General features: G+C 45.8%; 1 protein-coding gene across 8 annotated transcripts in view; it reads left to right on the top strand.

Moving 5' to 3' along the window:
• The window catches only part of ETV6 (ETS variant transcription factor 6), a 289,306-nt gene that overhangs the window by 455 nt on the left and 267,169 nt on the right, over positions 1-21,682 (top strand). For 4 of the 8 annotated variants that reach the window (XM_086402004.1, XM_086401999.1, XM_086402007.1 and 1 more), the window contains exon 2: positions 2,369-2,563. The exons of 3 other annotated variants lie outside the window; for them this stretch is intronic. In XM_086402004.1, the coding sequence (XP_086258130.1) occupies positions 2,429-2,563 (135 nt within the window). In that variant the 5' untranslated portion in view covers positions 2,369-2,428. Of the gene's footprint in view, positions 1-17; positions 1,501-2,368; positions 2,564-21,682 lie in introns of those variants that run through there. One more of the 8 variants, XM_086402005.1, reaches the window with a different exon arrangement.

Below are 21,682 nucleotides of genomic sequence, written 5' to 3'. Positions count from 1 at the left end.
CTTCTCCCCCTCCCTCTCCGGGGTGGAAAGCCTTGAGCTGCACCGGCCCGGCTGATCGTGCCGGGCTCCTCCGATCCGAGGGGGCGGTTGCAGTCGCTCTGTTCGCAGGAAATTATTTGGGGCGCCGGGGAAGGAGATGCAGCTCTCGGCGGCGGCGTACCCTTTAGTGTAACCTTGCTGCTTCCCCGCGCCCGCCGAGCCCCCTGTCGGCTCCTGCGCCCCCACCCCACCTCCTTTGCTTTATTGACAAGGAAATGCCGGTCACAGTCGGTCAGGAGGAACCCGAGTGGTCCTCAGGTCTGCAAAACACCCCGGTAATTAGTGCGCTTAAAAAAAAAAAAACAACCCTGCTCCCTACTCCTACTCCCAACATGTGATCGAAATGTAACTTTTGTTCCCGAGGGTGGTCTCCTTAGAAAAAAAAAAAGTTCTCCGGCTCTATCGAGGTTGGAATCTTTTTTTTTAAGGGTTCCGCGAGTCTGGTCAGACAGTCTCTCCCCCGCGGCCCCCCCCCCCCCCATTGTAATTGCAAGCGCTTGTCGGAGAGACAGTAGTGCTGTCAGCTTTTCCTGGGCATTGCACAATGAATTTCTTTCTTTTCTTTCTTTCTTTTTTTTTTTTAAACCAAGGTGAATAAAGTTGCTGAATGGTTATTTTACTCTCGTAGACATCTGAACGTTGAGCAATCCAAAAGTAGAAAACTCCTGTGATGCAGGGAGAATGATTGAAGTGACCAGGCAGAATGACCTTCCCACTTTGACAGTGCAGAGAGGGTAGCTAAGAGTAGAAATCTCCCAGTCTCTGGCCAAGATTTGCAGTCTGGTAAATGCAGGATGGTGGAGGATGTTTGCAAACACAGTACTTATCTTCCAAGTAGTGGTGTGTGTGAGCATTTATGTACATGTCTGTATGTCTGTAAAGGCTAGTGGTGCTGCGGTTTGTTGCTTCTAAAAAGTTGTAAAGTTTGCCACCGTGAGGAGGCACACTGATTTGTCCATCTCCCCCAATTAATTTTCCCTTCCCTGCGTTCGGTGTGCACTTTGATTTCACTGTTCCATCAATGCTCAGATGGAAAAGCCTTCTTCAGTGAGAAGCTGAAGCTGCTGAAGTTTGTTTGTGGCTTGGCCCATTTAATATGTTCATTGAGGGGACCCTGCAGAGACAATGAACAAATATCCAGTTTTCTTCATCCGTGGGGCATTTTGGGAAACGTCTCTCCTGTTTTAACATGGCATTTACATAGGATCTGTTTAGAGGAAAACACAACATTTTCTCATATTTGCTCATTAGGGTTTCATAATTATACTCAGGTGTTAGTATTTCTTACCAGGCACGATTTCTAAGGGGGTTTGAATTAGGGTTAATGTGAACTGAAAAGGTGGGTTGGATTTGTTTTTGCCTCGCACAAAAAGCGCTTAGTGGAACTTTCGGGTTTCTGTGTAGGTATCTGGGGATAGCAGTATGTCTGCGGTGGAGAGGGTGTCAGAGTAAAGAATTTAGGTAGGTTGATACTTTAAAACCAATTTCTTTTGCTGAATAAATTCGATTCTATGAGTTCAGAAAAATCCTTGGGTATGCCTAATCTATCTGATACTTCATAACACAGAGGTAACTAAATAATAGGATATTAAATCTGTAAATTGTATTTAGCTCAACGACAATAAATCTGACCTCAGGAGAACTTGAACAACTATGGGAGAGTGATTTTGGAGTGGAGACAACGAACAGCAAGCCGTTTTGTGGTTTGCTAGCTCTTCTAAAGAGACTGCATAAGCCCGCTCTTCTGAGGGGCTCGGGGCTGCAGGCAGAAATACCAATGAGGGGCTCATCTCATGGTACCTCAGTGGAAGACTACAGCAACTCTTTCCTTACATGCACGGAGGGAACCAATCCCAAACCCAGACAGCGCAGTTTCTTCACTGTGACCTAAAAATTGCAGCCACGGTTTGTGTTATCATTTTCTATCTTATCGTTTACCCTCTCCATTCTTTTCGAAAGCTTCTTTTCTTGATTTCTGTGTTTCTCCGTAATTAGAACAGATCCAATGGTCTTCCCTAGTAGTGAAAGTATCACTTTTAATTTGGATTGTCCTTTATAGAACCGGTCTACGACTGCTTACTTGGACCGTGCATATGTTTAAACGCACGCACGGGAAGTGCATTTTCTCATGGAGTTTGTTTAGTTTGCAGTGTTCCAGTAAGAAGCTCTGGAGATCAAGGACTGGGATTATTCTAGCTCGTCTGAAAATGTTCTGGTGATTGTGTGCGGTGTTTCCCTGAGTCCCTGGGATGTGGTACAATGACTGCATGATAAAAAATGTTTGCCGGGAACCCACTAGTACAGCGATTTTTTTTTTTTTTTTTTCTAGAGTCCAGTAAACAATAAAGTTTTCTGTGGAGCAGAGAATGAGTGTCAGGAGCTTTAAAAGATGAGCTCATGGCTCTGCTGTCCTGAGGACATGTGGCATGGAAAGCTCTCTGTGGAGAGTTTTCCCTCACCTCTCCTGTCTGCTCCTAAAATCTTTCACCCTGGCTTGTATCCTCTACGAGCAGCTGGTCAGCAGGCAAGTAAATTCCTCAGCAGCTGGTATGATGGAGCACAGAGGAGCCCGACCAGAGGCAGCCACAGGGGGAAGTACTCTGTTTACTTCTGAGCAGTGTCAGTTCTGCTAGAAAAAGAGTAGTGTATGATTTCGGTGGAATTTCCAAGGTGAAAGTTTCTGAATCAGTCAGTCAGTGACACCTTTATATGTATCGCTTGCGTGGTGGTGGTTGCTGATGAGTGCCTGATACTGGCTCTCATGTTTCTTTTGCACTTTATAACCATCTTCCCGGCACCCTAGGGAAGTTATCAGACACATGTTTACAGCAGAAGACAGGTGGACCAGCCCAAGGTCACCCAGACTAGGACTGCGCCCCTCTGTGTGTCTGCACTGGGCACTTTCATCATGAGAGATTAAATGCTTCCATTCCCGACCATTTGGGGGCTTTTGTTTGTTTGGCTTTTTTTTTTTTGGTCTTTCTGTGTGGCATAAGCGACTTTATTGCCCCACCAAGGATGGAACCCATGCCCCCTGCATTGGGAGTGTGGCATCTTAACCACTGGACCACCAGGGAAATCCCTGGGGTTGTTTAAATGTAAGGACTAACTATATAAAAAGTCGACTGTTTTTTATCAGGGGATCGTGTGGCTGACTGCTAGGCATGGGAGGAAGGAAGAGGCTGTCTTTTCCATCATCAGTCTTCACCTTCAAGTCACCTGTTGAGTTCTAAGTTCAGCCAAGTTGTAGTGGAAAGCAGTTATGACCCAGCGGACCCAGCCCTATCGGGGAGGGCTTCCAGAATACGATAGAAAACAGTCAGATAACTTCCCTGGTCCCCTCCCTCTCTTCCCTCTGTATGGGCTGGCTTTCTTAGTGGAATGAATTCTCTTTCTTACTCTCTAGGAGACTCCCCTCTGGACCCTGAGCTCCTTGGGTTGAGTGGTGATTATCTTTTTGTGTCTGGTGCCCACCTTGGCATCTGGCTTAGATATATGTGTCAGTCACATTGGCTGACTTGCAGTGAGGCATGGAAGGTGGTCAGGGCCCCTTCCTCTCTGTCCTGTGTGCCTGGAGTGACTTAACGCTGCATCCACAAGCTGGCATGAAGTGGTTGTAGAGTCACTCTGCTGACTCAGGGAGGCCTGGGGCACTCCCTAGGGCATCATCAGTAGAATTTTGACCTTATAATTTTTCTTACTTTGGTGATATTTTCAAAAACTGCTTTAGTGTCTAAAAATAAGCAAAAACGTGGAGTTGAGTAAAAGATAAAGGGGCTTGAGGAATCACTGGAGAAGGTCCAGCTGAGGAGACTTCTAAAGTTTTCACTGGGTTCTTTAGCAATTGAATTAATTAGAGACTCGGAGTTGGGAGGCTATAAAGATCACCTGGGCCAGCGTCTTTTATGGCAAAGAGGTCCACATGGCTAAATGGTTTGCTTCAGCTGATATGTGTCCGAGGCAGAGCAATGCAGTCCTCTTGGTTTTCAGTCCCCTGCCCCGTACTGGCTGGGTTCACAGGTTCGTCCCTATAAAAGGCCAAAGAAATTCGATACAATAGACTGTGCGCTCTCTGGCACTTCCTAACTTGGTCCATTTTAATCGCAAGCCAGCTGGTATGAGGGCATGGAGGTCTGTGCCAAGTAAGACGGTGTGTGGGGGAGCCCTGGGTCGAGAGGGTATATTGTTAGATGTGAGAAGAGGAAGGAGTAGGAGTGGGGGATGAGGGAAGAAGGGCTCGATGGGCTTGTCTTTGCACCACCATCTACCACAATAACTTTTCTCTGTATTGTGGTGAAAAGCATGTAACATTAAGTTTACCCTCTAAACCATTGTTGAGGGTGCAGCTCAGTCATGTTAAGTCTCTTCCCATTGTTGTGCAACTGATCTCTAGAACTTTTCTGTCTTGCAACACTGAAACTCTATACCCGCTCAACACTAGTTTCCCCTCTACCCTCCTCCCAGCCCTCAGTCACCACCTTCCTATTTTCTGTTTCTGTGATTTTTGTCTCCTTTAAAAGTTCATAGGAGAATTATACTGTATTTCACTTAGCAGAATGGCCTGGAGGCTTGTCCATATTGTAGCATGGGACAGGGTTTCCTTTTTTTCAAGGCTGTTTTACATTCCATTTTGGCTTCCCTGGTAGCTCAAATGGTAAAGAATCTGCCTGCAGTGCAGGAGACCTAGGTTCGATTCCTGCATCAGGAAGATCCCTTGGAGAAAGGCATGGCAACCTACTTCAGTGTTCTTGCCTGGAGAATTAATTCCATGGACAGGAGCTTGGCAGGCTACAGTCCATGGGGTCGCAAAGAGTCCGACACGACTGAGCGACTGCCACACACAGCATTCCGTTTTATGTATATGCCATATTTTCTTTAATCCGTTCATCTGTTGAAGGACATCTGTGTTACTTCCATCTCACGGCTGTTGTGAATGAGGCTGCGATAAACATGGGTGTACAAATGACTCTCTTGAGATTCCGCTCTGAGTTTTGGATATATCCCCAATGATGGAGTGCAGTGGTACTTTTTTTTTTTTTTTTTATAGTATGTGAGAAGGTGGTACTTGTGTTTTGGGTTGAGGGCTCTGGGCCTCTTTGCTGGGCCTTTTCTGAGAAATCCTGGAGGGGAACCTTAGGCTCAAACATACACCTTAATTTATACATAGTGAGGCTCTGTGTTTCAAACAGCATCAGCTGAAAACATGGCAGCTAGTCCTAGAGAAATAGCTTACCTCTTTAGCATAGGTAAGTCGAGGGGAAAAACAGCCCAGTTTCTAGAATTTTCTAAGGAAGCTAGCACTAAAACAGATTCTGTGCAGCCAAGTTGACCTGTGTTTACTCACGCTGAGGCAGGTTGGAGGCAGGTTGGGGACCAGCATCAAGAGCCTGTGCGCCTGTTATGGATATTGAGAAGTTGCTCTTTGGTGTGACACTCCCAGCAGAGTGAATCTGTGTCAAACGAAGCCCCGTGGGGCATGGGGTGTACAAACAATGTATTTGTGAATGCTACTTTAGGAAAAGCACTGGTGCTGATTTCCTGGCAGAGGCCCTCACTGCCATATTTGTTATGAGACGTGTGTAAGAAACCAAGCTCTGTGTGGATTTATTGAATAGAATGAGTGTAAGTTGATGCGGGGTTCCCATGCCAGGAGGGACCCGTCATAAAGACCATTCGCTGCCAAACCTAGTATTTGGGGAGAGAAAGACTAAAGTTAGAATGGCAGCCTATTAAAAAACAAACACATTTTTGTTGATTTCGGAACATACAGAAACCAGCCTAATAAATGTGGCTCTCTGGGGGCATCTCAGTCTGCGCCTCCATGAACAGGCAGAAATGACGTGTCCACACCATCCTCTGATTAGAAATGACGGATGCTGTGTGCTCAAGACGGTGCCTTCTGCATCAAAATAGTACCACCCATGTGTTATTTGCTCTGCTAATTTGCTTGATCAGTCTTTTCTTCTTAGTGAAAGTATACGGTTCAGCCTGGTCTCTGTTTGAGGCAGTGTCCCCAGTCTTTTTGGCACCAAGCACCAGCTTTGTGGAAAACACTTTTTCCGCAGATGGGGGATGGGCGCGTGGTGGTGGTGGTGGGTGGTTTTGGGATGACTGAAGCACATTTCATTCACTGTGGACTTTATTATTGTTACATCAGCTCCACCACAGATCATCAGCATTAGATCCTGGACGTTGGGGACCCCTGGGCTAATGATCTGGAATTTGGGGAGTATGGGTGGAAAGGGCGATGAGGCATTAGTCTGTGTGTGTTAGGTATGAACCCCCTAGAAGCACAGACTGCTCAGTCAGGTCTGTGGACTAAACTGGAACACCTGCATTTTGGGAGCTTTCTAAAGTCTCGATGGGCTTCTCTGGTGGCTCAGAGAGTAAAGAATCCACCTGCAGTACAGGAGATCCGGGTTCGATCCCTGGGTTGGGAAGATCTCCTGGAGAAGGGCATGGCAACCCACTCTAGTTTTCTTACCTGGAGAATTCCACGGACAGAGGAGCCGCTTGGGCTACAGTCCATGGGGTTGCAAAGAGTCAGACATGACTAAGCAACTAACACTCTCACTTTTCACTTCCTTTTATAAAATTTTAATTGGAGGATAATTACTTTACAATGTTATAATGGTTTTTTATAATGGTTTTTGCCATACATTGGATGCATAGGCATATATATGTCCCCTCCCTCCTGAACCCCCTTTCCCACCTCCCTCTCCACCCCATCCCTCCAGATCTTCTTGAGCTCTGGGTGCCTCGCTTCATACATCAAACTCCCACTGGCTATCTATTTTATGTATGGTCATGTGTATGGTTCAATGATATAAGTCTAGGTAATTAAAGGGGTTTGCGTGCTGCTCTGGAGGTCATCCATCCTGCATTTCTTCTTTCTCCTCGTCCTCCATCTCTACTACCATCACTTATTGGATCCTGCTGTGTGCCAGTCCTCAGACTAAGTGTTTTATGTGCATTATCTTATTTCTTCTTCACAACTCCCTCTGGGAGGCAGATTTTCTCCCTATTTTACAGAAGAGGAGCCTGCAGCAGTTAAGCGATGTGTTGGCCTGCCATCTCCCAGGCTGTGCATGGAGAAGCTCAGGGCAGCATCTACCTTCCCTCCTGACCCCAGTCTCAAGGCCAGCCTCCTTTGTGAAGAAAGTTAGAGAACTGAGAGCGATGGGGTGATGGTGGCGCTTCCCACAGGCCAAGCTGAGAGGCGGGAATAGAGCTGGCAGGGAGGTCTCCTTCTGCTTGGGTGGGTGGTTCCTAACCAGCCCTCTGGGGGCAAGGTAGCCAGATGGTCACTTTGCACACAGCACCCTCCCTGGAATGGATGTCCAGGTGTCCTGTTTCTACACCAATCCCTGATGTTGTCTTGTGATGCTTTGTATTTGGGTGGGTTCATTTGGGCCCTTTTCATGTTTTTCTTAGAAACCTTTCCCCTCTCTACTTTCCCATCTGTGTGTGCTAAGTCGCTTCAGTCGTGTTAGACTCTTTGCGACCGCATGGACCATAGCCTGCCAGGCTCCTCTGTCCATGGGATTCTCCAGGCAAGAATACCAGAGTGAGTTGCCTTGCCCTCCTCCCGGGGATCGTCCTGACCCAGGGATCAAACCCACGTCTCTTAAGTCTCCTGCATTGGCAGGCAGGTTCTTTAGCGTCATCTGGGAAGCCCGCAATATTCCCCCAGTAACTCCTTATGCCATTGTCATGTGATCAGGTGGGTGACAGGCTGGGGCCATGGGAGCCAGACACCTTGGTCATACCTTCCTCAGTCTCTCCTTCCACTGCTTTTTATTTTTTTCCAATTTAAAAATTTTTACACAGTTCATGAATGCAGTACGTTTTAGAGACCTTCCCTCTTAGTTTGCTGTACAATGCAGGGAGCTCAAACCTGTGCTCTGTGACGACCTAGCGGAGTGGGATAAGGTGGAAGGTTCAAGACGGGAGGGGTCATATGTATGCCTGTGGCTGATTCATGTTGATGTGTGGCAGAAACCAATACAATATTGTAAAGCAATTATCCTCCAATTAAAAAATTTTTAAAAACCCATCCCTTTCGCTCATCTAAAGATACTGTGTGATTTCTTGGAATCTGTCTGATGTCGCTTCAGGGATTCCCTGATTTCCCCCACCACCAAAGGAATCGTCTTTTTTGTTTTCCTCTCTCCTGATAACCTGATGCCACTGCCCTTGTTCTGATTTCCTGAAGACAGGCTGTGGGCCCTCCGACTTGATGCATTTCTGGATTTGAGCAGCTTTCACGAAGCCTGTCTTCAGAGCAGATGTAGCGAAGGAAGCAGACAGAGTACGGTGTGGAGGGAGTTGAGGGATTAAGAAACTCTAAGTCCCAGTTCTCATGAAACAGAGGAGGCAACTGAATCCTGCAGTATTTAGATGTGTGTGTGTGCTTAGTCGTGTCTGACTCTGTGACCCCATGGACTGTAGCCTCCCAGGCTCCATGGGATTTTCCAGGCAAGAACGCTGGAGTGTGTTGCTATTTCTTATAGCATTTCAGTAGTCTGCCTGAAATGGGTAGAGATGTGGTACATATTTACAATGGACTATTACTCAGCCATAAAAAGGAACAAAATTGGGTCATCTTTAGTGATGTGGATGGACCTAGAGTCTGTCAAACAGAGTGAAGTAAGTCAGAAAGAGGAAAACAAATATTGTATAGTAACGTGCATGTGAAATCTTAAAAGCTGGTACAGATGAATCTATTTGCAGGGCAGGAACGGAGGTACAGCCTTAGAAAACCAGTATGAACACGGTAGGGGATGAATAGGCAGGTTGGGATTGACGTATATACACTACCATGTATAAAAGAGAGAGCTAGTGGGAACCTGCTATATAGCACAGGGAGCTCAGCTCAGTGCTCTGTGGTGACCAGCAGGGCGGAGGGGACTGGAATGGGGTGGGAGGGAGGTCCAAGAGGAAGCGGTATATGTATACATACAGCTGATTCTCTTCTGTGTATGGCAGAAACTAACAGAACACTGTAAAGCAACTATACCCAATTTTAAAAAATGAAAAAAAAAACCTGCCTGAGATCACATTGCTGTTCGTAGCTGAGCCAGAGTCAGTCAGGTGTTCATGATCCCAGGGCCGTGTCCCACTGACACCAGGAAAGTTGACAAAAAGCAGACAATAACTCAGCCCAGCTTCGTCGTGGGGACTCCTGTCTAGAGAGTGAAACCGGTTTGTCTGGCACCACACAATGACTGATGGTATTAATGATCATCATTATGACCTCCACGTTAAAGACAGCCTTTATGAGGTTTAGGAAGTGAGGAAATAGTGTTGTGCATTTTGGAAAGCTAGCCAACGAACAGGGCTGGCATAGAAATAACGTTACCTTTTAAAAAGGCTACACTTCGGTTATCTGGACCAGTGACTTACGAAACATATTACTTTCCTCTCCAGTGAAGACAGGAAAGAGCTACTCAATAAATCTGCACGTTCAGCAGACTTTGTGTGTTCCCCGGGGGTGTTTTCCCTTTGTCTGTGGGAGTCAGACACACGGAAAACGATCTGATTTCCTGAATGACCCGCAAAGGGCGTGCGGTCCCGCTGGTGTGAGCGCTGTGGGTGCCGGCGCATAGGGATGTGAGCACTGTCATCGTAATCACCGCTGTTTCAGAGTTTGATTTGCATTTTATTCTGCCTGATAGCTGTTCATTGGTTCTTATCTGTAATGCTGATTTCCCTTAAGGGGATTGTAAGTTCTTGAGAAGAGGGTACCAGTCATTGCTGTACCATGAAGGGCTTCTAGGGGAAGGACAGACCCTGGAGTAGATAGACCTGAGTGTGAATCTTGCTTCTTAAACGTATTCATTAAAAAAATTTTTTTATTAGAGTATAATTGCTTTACAATGTTGTGTTGGTTTCTGCTGTACAATGGAGTCAGCTATTTGTATACATATATCCCCTCCGTCTTGAACCTCCCTCCCTCCTGAACCTCTCTCCTATCCCCTAACTTGTTCATCTTAAGCTTGAACCTGGTAAGTCATCTGAAGTGGTAATAAAAATATCTATCACAGGACTTACCTGGCTGTCCAGTGCTTAAGACTTCATCTTCCAGCGCAGGGGGTTGTGGGTTCGATCCCTGGTTGGGGAGCTAAGATCCCACGTGCCACGGGGCCAAAAAACCAAAACATAAAACAGAAGCAGTAGTATAACACATTCAATAACGAATTTAAAAAATGGACCAACTCAAAAAAATCTTTAAACAAGCAAAAAACAGTCCTTGAAGGCTGTTGGCAGTGCCTTAACATTGTTCAAAGCAAAGCAAAATGTAGTTCTTCTCTCTCTTTGTATATCCTCCCATCAGAGGAATCTAGAAGGGGTGAGAGATTTTCTAGTCCTGTAATTTTCCCAACATTACATCGTTGGGAAAACAGAGGCCAGAGGCATCCTGGTATTGCTAGAGCTCCCGTGGCTGGTTCTTGGCCCTGCCTGAACCTCCAGGCCTCTTAGGTTGGCTGACTCCCAGCCAGGGCTCTTGTCACTGTCCCTTTGAGCTTCTCCCAGGCTTGGGGTTACTCAGTCAGCTCTCAGCAAAGCTCCGATTTTTGACTCTCATTGAATACAAGCCTCAACAACAGAAGAGACGAGCCAACTGCAATTACATGGTCGAAACAGATGCCGCTTGCATCTTAAAATTGTGAGGGAATAGCTCGCATGGTTCTGAATAAGTTTCCAGAGATGAAAGGAAAAAAACCCGAAGCCTGCAAATACTGTGCAGGGCCTCTGATGGGCATTATTACTCAGCCCTCAAGTATTCAAACCTATTAAAGGATCTGCTCGTTCATACAGTTACTTATTATTTGCAACCGGGACGAGACTCCGAAGGGAGCATCCATTCTTCAGTCTGCTTTTGTGTGGCAGGCAGCCCCGTGGCTGTCTGACCACAGAGCAGACACTGTTTGCAGTAGATGGTGAATTTTCTGGTTCCAAGAGTCTGAAGTAGATGGTTCTTCTTGGAGGTTTAAATGGGAGAATTTGAAGAAGCTAAATTTGTAACTTTCGGGTATCAGGGAACCTTGATTTGTTGTAGAGGTTAAGGGAGGCTGGGGGTTGGGGGCCTTCCCAGGTGGTGCTAGTGATAAAGAAAGTTCTTGCCAGTACAGGAGATGTAAGAGATGTGGATTTGATCCCTGGGTCGGGAAGATCCCCTGGAGAAGGAAATGGCTACCTACTCCAGTATTCTTGCCTGGAGAATCCCATGAACAGAGGAGCCTGTCAGGCTACAGTCCATGAGGTCGCAAAGAGTCAGACACGACTGATGTGACTTAGCATGCATGCAGGGAGGCTGAAGTATTTGTTATCAGCAGCTGTGATTCCTTTTGCTGTGGACTTACAGTGTGTTCCTGAGTTTTCTGCTGTATATCCATGTTAAATGAGAAGATGACATGGAGCCTGCAAAACCTCCCCCCCCGCCCCCCGCCTTCGAAAAAAATTTATTTGGCTGCTCCAGGTCTTAGTTGCGGCATGTTAGACCTAGTTCCCTGACCAGAGATCAAACCTGGGTCCCCTGCTTTGGGAGAGTGGAGTCTTAACCACTGGACCACCAGGGCAGTCCCAAAATGGCCCTTTTTGAGAATACTGTAGAGAATGTTCAAGGCCTCCTGTGTTGACTCCTGGAAGCAGGTGTAGGCACTTTTAAGCTGTTGAGGACAGAGCTTAGGTCTGGAGAGAGACCCGGTTCCTCTGCCCTCGCCCTGTTGGTGATTTTCTGCTCAGCTGTCTGTGTACTCTCCAGTGGGTTATGATGGGACCTGGTGACTTTATCTTTCTGAAGACTTTTCTGTATCATGAGGTCAGTAATCCCCGATTCTGTCACATCCCCTCTTCGAGGAAGCAACAAAGTTGAGATACTGACTCTCAAGTATTTCCGGAAAGAAGTAAGCTACAGATAGAAATCTGCATTGTAACTTAAAAGTCAGCCCCCCAAGAACAGCTTGTCAGTCTCTGAAGTCACCCGTGTGGGTCTAGGTGTGCAGTGGTGGCCTCGCATGTACCTGCCAGACTCTAGTGTGCCAAGAACAGGCATCCCTGGGGTCCCTGTTGAAGATTCCAGGTCAAGAGAAAATTTGGAACCAGTATCATCCAAAGGCTCCTAATAGCTAATAATTAGTACTTGAAGAAATAGATCTGCCACTGGTGTGGGCAAGAGGAGCTGTACCCGAGACTTGATGAAAGAGGAGCGAGCGTTTCCTGAGCACCTTTCTGGGCTTCTCTGGGGATTTTGCACAAGGGAAGGCAACGTTTTTTTTTCCCACGTTACTTCCTTCCTTCATTGTTCTAGACCGTATATCTTTCCCAGACACTATCCTTGAACATCATATCAGCCTCCTGCCGGAGCAAACCACAGGGTAGCGTCTCCTGACTCAGCCATCTGGTCCTGCTCTGTCTTCTCGTGTGCAGGCTTGTGATCACTGGCCGGGCACCCCCAGGGACAGAAGTGAGTTCTCTTTTCTTTGGGCCTCTGTGGGTGCGCTCGTGTCCAGCTTCCTGCCCCAGAGTGGGTACATCTGGTTTTGAGAAGTGGGCATGTGAAGGGATCCCGGGTGCATTTTGTAGTTACCGTATCCTCCTTTTGACTTACGATCTGGGAGATTTTAAAAATCCAGGTCAGGAGTTCACTTGACTGGTGTTCTGCTTGGAGACAGTGGCTCTCCTAACAGCCTTGATAGTCATGGCCAGTGATGGGCAGGGACAGCAGGGTCCCTGCTGGGGACCCTGCAGGGACATCCCTTCAGGGTCACTCTCACTTCATGCCTCTTAATCTAGCCTGTCTGTGAGCCTCGGTGAACTGGGGGGGAGAGCCATCGTTTGGGGATGAAATCTGAATAACAAAGGGCTCCCCCGTCTGGGTGAGTTCCCCTCTTCTCCTGGATGTGGAGACCTGAATGACCTGATGTAGCTGACAACAGCTCAGATTCCCTGGCAAGCTGCCAGCTCCGTATTTGACTCTGTCCAGGGCTTCCCTTGTGGCTCAGCTGGTAAGGAATCCGCCTGCAATGCAGGAGACCTGGGTTCGATCCCTGGGTTGGGAGGATCCCCTGGAGAAGGGAAAGGCTACCCACTCCAGTATTCTGGCCTGGAGAATTCCATGGACTATACAGTCCATGGGGTCGCAAAGAGTCAGACAAGACTGAGTGGCTTTCACTTTCACATCCCCCTGGTCCTTCCTTGGGTCTGCTGACTTGAATGCTTTAGGCTGAGGTGGAAGGAGAGACCATACTTGTTGGGAAGGCAAAGAGTCTTTGCCCTGAGAACCAGGAAACAAAGGCTCGCCCTCTGAAGCTGGCATGCTGCTCTCTTGTGTCTCCGAGGCTCTGTGCTCCTGGCCAGGCTGTGTGAGCGGTGAGCATGCTGCTTGGTGGCAGGAGTCCCCTGTGGGTCAGACGCAGTTTTTGAACACGATGGAATTCAGGGGGAATGCTGGCGAGCCCAGAAAGACTGGAGTGATGATCCTCTAATCTTTTTCAGCATGCTGCAAGGGGATCTTTAACTTTGAGCCAGATGGGAGGGAGATGGGTGTTGGGTTACACCTCAAATAGGGCACCTATTAGTACACCTGTCTATGTGCTCCCACCCTCCCTGGCACCTTGGCTCTTCTAAGCTCCCTATCCTAGAAAAATGCATAAAGAATCACTGACATCGATGGCAGGAGATTTATTTCTCCTTTCTTGGTACAGGGCTGCGGGCCTTGCTTGGAGATGGGTGGTACTTAAAAAGACTTAAAAATGCAAGAAGGGAAAAAGGCAGAAAGCCAGGCAGACCCCACCGAAAGGCCCTGTTATTCCAGCAGAGGGAAGAGGTGGACCCCCGGGCACCAGTCACTCTTAACCTGAGCTGGCTCTTCTGAGAATTCGTCTGTCTTGAAAACCTTGGTAAAAATGGCCAAATGGAGCTTCTGTTAAGGTAGGGGGAATGCCTGCGTGTGCTTTTGTGGTTAGCCATGGTGTTGAACAGTCCGGTTTAAGGGGAAAATGGTTCTGGGTACGTTTCCATTTCAACTGTGGTCTTTAAAGGTTTACTGCGAAGGGGATGGGTGTGGGAGAATGTGAGTATAGTCGTCTGGCCTCTTGGTTAATTTTATCTAGGTTACAGGTGAGAAATGAGTTCACAACACCTCCTGTTTCTTATTTGGGTCTGTTTTAGGGTGAGTCTAGTTTGGGCAAATCTCCTTTTACCCAATGCACATATTTGTGGACTGCCAGCTTACATACCAAGTGGATTATTAGAAAAAATCCACTTCACAGCTCTGGCCCCTAGAGTGGTGTCTGTGATTCTTACAAGACTTAGGTCTTGTAAACCCTAAGTTTACCTCTTCTCTTCATCCTACTGGGATCCCATGTGGGGCTGTGTTGACAAGATTGTGCCACGTTGGGCAAGTTTTGACCACACACTTTCCCAGGCACGGTGAGGCAAGTGTGGGTTCAGCTGGCTGCTCCTAGGCAGTTGATGGTACTTGGCATATCAAGGGTTTCTGTTATGCTGTTTGCCAGAAAGGTAATCTCTCAACTGGTCCGAGTGTCCCAGGGCACACATGTTCGGCTTTGGGGGAAAAGTCACAATTTCAGGTTCACTCTTTGCTTGCATCTTGTGTACATTAATGGCCTCATAGCTGAAGTGCATTGAACTATTGCTACACTGTCCAAAGCCTGCAGCGTAGCTCCTTTGAGTCAGGGAAAGGTTTCTCTGTCAAGTTACTGAAGGCTGAAGCTTGAAAACTAACACTGGAGGTTAGAATCAGCGTGTTCTAGTGGGAACAGCGCAAGGGTAGCTGACACCAAGCCTTTCTGCACTATTTTTAATCCTAGTCGGGACTATATGGGATGGCTTGTGCCTTCTTGGATGTCATTCTGCTTTTATTCCAGGGGTTTCTTCTTGTGACTCTGTATATATGTGTGTATTGCATGTGCATAGGATCATATGTCCCAGAAATTATGGCATAATCTGTTTTCCAGTTTATAGAGTGAAAGATTGCATGAATCCCAGCCTTGTGACAGAGAAATCTTATATGTAGATGTAAAATACTTCTCCTTGGAGGGCTGGCTTTCTGATGGGCTATAAACGGATTGTTAAACAGCAATGCGAGGGGTTGTTAACAAGCTGTTTCTGAGAGTATCACCCTGGTCTGGTCTGAAAAGGTAATGTGTACATATTGCAGCTATGAAACAGTTTGCCTGTGGTGCTTATATGTTGGTAGGGTGTGTGTGTGTGTATTTTCAGTGGTGAATGAACTGAAAAGATAATTTTTAAAATCAAGGTCCCTGGTGGCTCAGAAGGTAAAGAATCTGCCTGCAGTGCAGGAGAGCTAGGTTTGATCCCTTTGTCGGGAAGATCTCCTGGAGAAGGAAATAGCTACCCACTCCAGTATTCTTGCCTGCAGAATCCCGTGGACAGAGGAGCCTAGCAGGCTACAGTCCATGGGGTCACAAAGAGTCAGACACGACTGAGCAACTAACACTTTCACTTTCTTTCGTAGTTGATTTACAATATTGTGGTTTCAGGTGTATAGCAAGGTGATTTGGTTATACATGTATGTATGTGTATACGTGTGTATATTCTTTTTTCCGATTCTTTTCCTTTATAGGTTATTAGAAGATACTGAATATAATTTCTTGTGCTATGCAGTAAATTCTTGTTTATTTTGTAATAATGTATATCTGTTAATCTCAGACTCCTAATTTATCCCTTTCCCCCTTTCCCCTTTGGGAATCATAAGTTTGTTTTCTGTCTGTGAGTCTGTTTCTGTTTTATAAATAGTTCATTTATATTTTTTTAGATTCCACATATATGTGATGATGTCATATAATATTTATCTTTCTCTGTTTGACTTCACTTTTAGTATAATTTCTAGATCTGTTCATGTTGCTGCAAATGGCATTATTTCATTCTTTTTTATGGCTGAGTGGTATTCCATTGTACCACATCTTCTTTATCCATTCATCCATTGATGGACACGTGTCTTGGCTATCGTAAATAGTCCTGCTATAACACTGGGCTGCATATATCTTGAAAAGATAATTTTAAATGTTTTTTATTTGCTCCTATGTCAGTGTCCACTTTCTCCACTGGGATATGTTTTGGTTGTTGGTTTTTTAAGCTGGCTTAAATGAAGCGGTATTCGGTTAGTACAGTGTGTGAATCAACCAAACTTCAAAAAGCTTTAGTTAATGTTCATGGTAACACCCTGTGTGAATAATAGCTGCCTTAAGGTTTTAGAATCACCTCCCAATAAGCAAACTAACATCTATGTTCCAAGTTCAGCGAAGCAGAGTTCCTCGTATGTGTCAAATCTTATTTTAATTTCTTGTCACATTCACATGACATAGCTGGAAATTGGTCCATGCCAATTTCTGCTACTATTGGATTTTAATGAGCACGCTTTCTTGTTACTAGGTTGCCATGCTTCTACTGTGTTCACAGCTGCTGTGTTGAAAAACAGGTGTCTGTTATAATCCCCTGCCTGGATCAGTTTGCTAGTCTGGCAATACCTTATTATTATTGTTTTTTATTTATTTATTTTTGTCTCACATAGGTCAGAGGTGTTGATGAGCAGGATTAAGGAGAGAGAAGATGGTAACTTTTCTTGGTGGAGATTTCTGTTAAAAGAATCTAAGAATTGTAGCATGTAAAGATAGAGCTAAAGAAAACTGTTCAGGATTCGAATCACAGGGAGAAGAGCCAGGACAAGCATAGTAATAATAGTTCTGCCAAGTCACCTCTGCCTAATTCTTCAAAGGCCAGTGTGGCCACAAAGCCATCCAAGACATGGGGAGTGAGTGATGACTGTCCTCCGGTCCATGGAGCACTCACGGACTCATCCACAGTTGCTTCTCCACACTTCTGGATCCTGTGCAGTCCATACCCCATGTATCTTGTGCTGTCCTTTCTTCTCCATCCTGACTAGCGCTGTCTTCCCTCTGGCCCTGGACTCTTCAGCTGTCTCCCATCTGGTCCTCCTACCTCCACTTCCTGCTCCTTCGAAACCAACCCAGAATAATTTTTTTTTGTTTATTTAGCTGCATCAGGTCATAGTTGCGACACATGGGATCATTGTTGTATTATGCAGGATTTTTCATTGCGGTGCATGGGCTCAGTTGCTCCACAGGCATGTGGGATCTTAGTTCCCCAACCAGGGATCAAACCCACGTCCCCTGGATTGCAAGCCAGATTATTAACCACTGGACCACCAGGGAAGTCCCCAAAATGATTCATTGTAGATAAGAAATTGATCACGTTCTTTCTGACACTGCAGTTCAAAATGCAGCCCAGCTGTTTATCATGGCAGTGAGGCCTTGGACAGGCTGACTTTCTAGAATCATCTCCACTCCCCCCACCCCCATTTCACATTGTACTCCAACCAGTACCTGCCCTCCTCCCAAACCACATGATGAACTTTTATTATTATTATTATTTTAATTTTTACAGTGCTGTGTTGCACACGATGAACTTTTACGCCTGGAGTCTTGCACAAGTCCTTCTGCTGCCTGGTAGCAACTTGTCATCTTAAGCGTTCCCTGGTGCTGTTGGGTACATCATCCTTCAAAGTCACTGAACTTGTCTCATTACTGGCACTGGTCCCGTTATAGTTTAATTGTGTATCATCCTCTAGCTGAAGTGAAAACACACTGAGAGCAAGAGATTGATGAATGGATTCATTCTCTCTTCTCATTGTGCAGAGCCGTGCCTGGTATAGAGAAGATCCAGTGTCCTTTATTTAAATTGAATTTTTTAAATCAGCAAATATTTATTAAGCTTCTTTATGTGCTTGGTGGTTGCTAGGCTCTGTGCTACATAAGAAAAGTATTAAGTTGAAAACCTTGCACAGTCAGCATGCGTGCTAAGTCGCTTCAGTCATGGCTAACTCTTTGCAACCCCATGGACTGTAGCCCGCCAGGCTCCTCTCTGTCTGTGGAATTTTCCAGGCAAGAATACTAGAGTGGGTTGCCATTTCCTCCTCCAGGGGAACTTCCTGACCCAGGGATCCAAGTCACCTTTCCTGAGTTGGCAGGTGGGTTCTTTACCACTGAGCCACCAGGGAAGCCCATAGGTCCACATGTTCCCAATGAATAGGCACATCTATGATACTGCTGAGGTCATGAAGGGTGTGCCTTTTCAGAACACTTGGCTCCTACAGCTCATACCTGGATGACGTGGTGGTGTCAAATTTCCTCCTGCCATTGTCCTCCTGGTCTAGTGTCTCCACTGCCAAGACTATTGATGGAGAGGCCGTTCCCTTCTCGTCCACTTCCTCTCTCTTCCTTCCAGCCTTACCAGACCCAACGGTAAGCTTACTCTTCTGGGGACTTGGGAACCTGTGCTTAGCAGTGAGGAGAGCTGGGTTCTTGAGAATTAACGCAAACCATCTAGTCTTAGGATTCTCTGCCTTCTAGTCCTGGAAGGAATTATGGTCCTACTCTAGCAACCTGCTCAAGATGAACTTTCCAACTTCTGTGACTATCTTTAGGGCCATCAGTCACTGTTTTCACTTGAAGTTGCTTAAAAATTGACCTGCCCAGAGGAAGATTTCAGGACGTGTTCCTTAGGGAGCTGTTGAAATAGAAACAGGAATGAAGTAACCAATGCCATGCAATTGTGTGGGCGAGGCATCCCCCTCCACCAGGAGTTATCATATTTTCCAAACCCTAAATTGTGACATTTGATCTGATAAAGGACTTCTCAGTGTTTTTCGTTTTATGTGGCAAGGCTTACAGATATTTTAACAGTTTAGCTCTTGTCGAAAAAATCGCGTGAGATTAGGCCTGTTGAGGAACAGGCTTCCTGCCAGCCGGCCCACCAGTGTGGCCAAGGTGACACTTGGTGACCAAAAACACCACGCTCTGTACTTCCTCCATTTCTACCACCCTTGGCTGGTATCAAGAAGGACGAGTGAGTCTGTTTGTCTTTCTTCTGAATGAAATTTGCAAGGACACTTAAGCCTTCTGCTTTAGGGCAGAATCCGATCATGGGCTGCGATCAGGAAGAAGCTCTCTCCCGAGGTATCAGATTGCGTGCTTGCCCAGTCAGGTGTGTTCCCTCTGTTCAACACTCACAGGATTCTCCCTGGCCATCTTCAGAGCAGGATGTTGGACTGCTTGGCCAGCAGCCTGATTCCTCTGGCAGGTCCTGCACTCTGAGATGGCAGGCAGTTGTCTGGGGTGCTCTTGAACTTGGCTTTTCTCCAGCCATGTTGGACAGACCTCAGGGCCATGTTTTCAGACCCCCACAACTCTTTGCAACTCTCACTTTGCAGGAGACTTTCTCTTAGGTGCTTAGCACTATTCTAAGAGCTTTATTATTTTTTTTTTAACTTTTTATTTTGTATCAAAGTATATATAGCTGATTAACAATGTTGTGATAGTTTCAGCTGGACAGCAAAGGAACTCAGTCACACGTATACATACATGTGTCCATTCTCCCCCAGACTCTGCAGGGGATTTGAAATTGGGTCTAAGTGAATCCGCGTGCCAATGCAGGAGAACCTGGTTCAATCCCTAAGTCGGCAAGATCCTCTGGAGAAGGAAATGGCAAGCCGTTCTAGTATTCTTGCCTGGGAAATCTCATGGACAGAGGAGCCTGGTGGACTTTGGTCCAATGGGATTGTAGAAGAGTCAGGCGCAACTTGGCGACTAAACAAAAACAGCTAAGTGTGTACACACACACTCATGCATGTACACAAACACATATACACACACATTCACCTTTAAAGAGTTTTGCCCCAAAAACGAACAAAAAAAAAAGGCAGAGGAGTTTTACATAAATTCACTTTCCTTTTCCTGGGCTTTACTTGGGTTCCAACACCACATTCAACCCACATGCATTCCCAGAACATCAGAATGCTGTTCTCAGCTAATAGTCAAATTCTTTAAGACCTGCAGGAGCCAATCTCAAGCTTGTGTCATAAGTGACTTTGAAGTGTGATTGAAAAGAAGTTGGGGAGTAGGAAGAGACAGACTTTTTCTTTTTCTTTGCTCAGGCCATGGCTGTACAGCCTCTTACACAATAGGATAATTATCCCTGGATTCCCAGGCTGGCCGGCCTGAGTCTTCTTCCTTAGCATCTCTATCTCCTGGGGCCCAGTGTTTCCTTCTGTCTCTATTCTTAGCCGACACAGCTTTCCCATTCAGTTCCCAGGTCCCTCCTCATCTTCCCCCGGTCTTTCTTCTCCCAGTAAAGTTATTTTGGGGAGCACTTCCCATGTTCTATTCAGATGTGAATCTTCTTTCTCTTTATTAAAATAAGATTTTCTTCTTCATTTCATCATGCATGCTTCTTCCCAGAATATAATAAACCCTTGCCCTCCAGCCACATAATGTCTGGTTTGTGAACCTTTAAAACAGGGTGTGCTGGGAATTCTCTTCAGTAGTTAAGACTATCTGCTTCCACTGCAGGGGGCATGGGTTCAATCCCTGGTTAGGGAACTAAGCTCTCGCATGCTGAGCTGTACAGCCAAAAAGTAAAAACAAAAGCAAAACACCAAGCAGTAGGGTGTGCTGATGTGAATTCCCCAAAAACAGGTTTGCTCTATCCCAGGACCAGGCATTCAAATACCCTGGTGCCCACTTGCTCATCTTTGCAGTCTCTTACCCTTTTTCCTTTGATGATTCTGCCCCAATCACGTTCCTCCCCCAAATTACTATTTTATTTATTTATTTTATTTTTAAAAGTTGAGGTATAGTTGCTATATAATATTATAGTGTTGCAGATGTACAGTATAGTGATTCAAACTTTTTAAAGGGTTATATTCCATTTATAGTTGGTATAAAATATTGGCTGTATTCCCTGTGTTGTATATCATTGTGATTTATTTTGTACCTAATCGTTTGTGCCTCTGAATTTCTTACCTCTAGATTGCCCCTCCCCCTTTACTCTCTACACTGGAAGCCTCTAGTTTGTTCTCTGTCTCTGTGAGTCTGCTTTTTTTTTGTTACATTCATGAGTTGGTTGTATTTTTTAGATTGTACACACAAGTGATATCATGCAGTATTTGTCTTTCTCTATCTGACTTATTTCACTTAGCATAATGTGCTCCAAATCCATCTGTGTTGTGCAGATGGCAAAATTTCAGTCTTGTTTTATGGCTGAGTAGTATTTCATTGTGGAGAAGGAAATGGCAACCCACTCCAGTATTCTTGCCTGGAGAATCCCAGGGACAGAGGAGCCTAGTGGGCTGCCGTCTATGGAGTCGCACAGAGTCAGACATGACTGAAGCGATTTAGCAGCAGCAGTATTTCATTGTATAGGAATTCTCCAGGCAAGAATACTAAAGTGGGCTGCCATTCCCTTCTCCAGATGATCTTCCTGACCCAGGGGTTGAACGTGGGTCTCCTGCATCGCAGGCAGATTCTTTACTGTCTGAGCCACTTTCAAATGACTATATATAAGCCACATCTTCTTTATACATTCCTCACCCTTGGGTTGCTTCCAAATCTTGGCTATTGGAAGTGGTGCTGCTGTGAGCATTGGGATGCGTGTATCTTTTCAAATTTGTGTTTTCTTTTTTTTTTTTTGGATATATATCCCGGAGTGGAATTGCTGGGTCATGTGTTAAGTTCTATTTGCAGTTTTTTGAGAAACCTCCATACTGTTTTCAGTACCTCAATTTACATTCCTCCCA

This window comes from Bos grunniens, chromosome 5 (assembly GCF_055505025.1).
Source record: "Bos grunniens cultivar Pamir isolate PY7600 chromosome 5, Bosgru_T2T1.0, whole genome shotgun sequence".
NCBI lineage: Eukaryota > Metazoa > Chordata > Mammalia > Artiodactyla > Bovidae > Bos > Bos grunniens.
The sequence above is the reverse complement of the archived record's forward strand: the minus strand, read 5'-3'. Positions and strand labels throughout refer to the sequence as shown.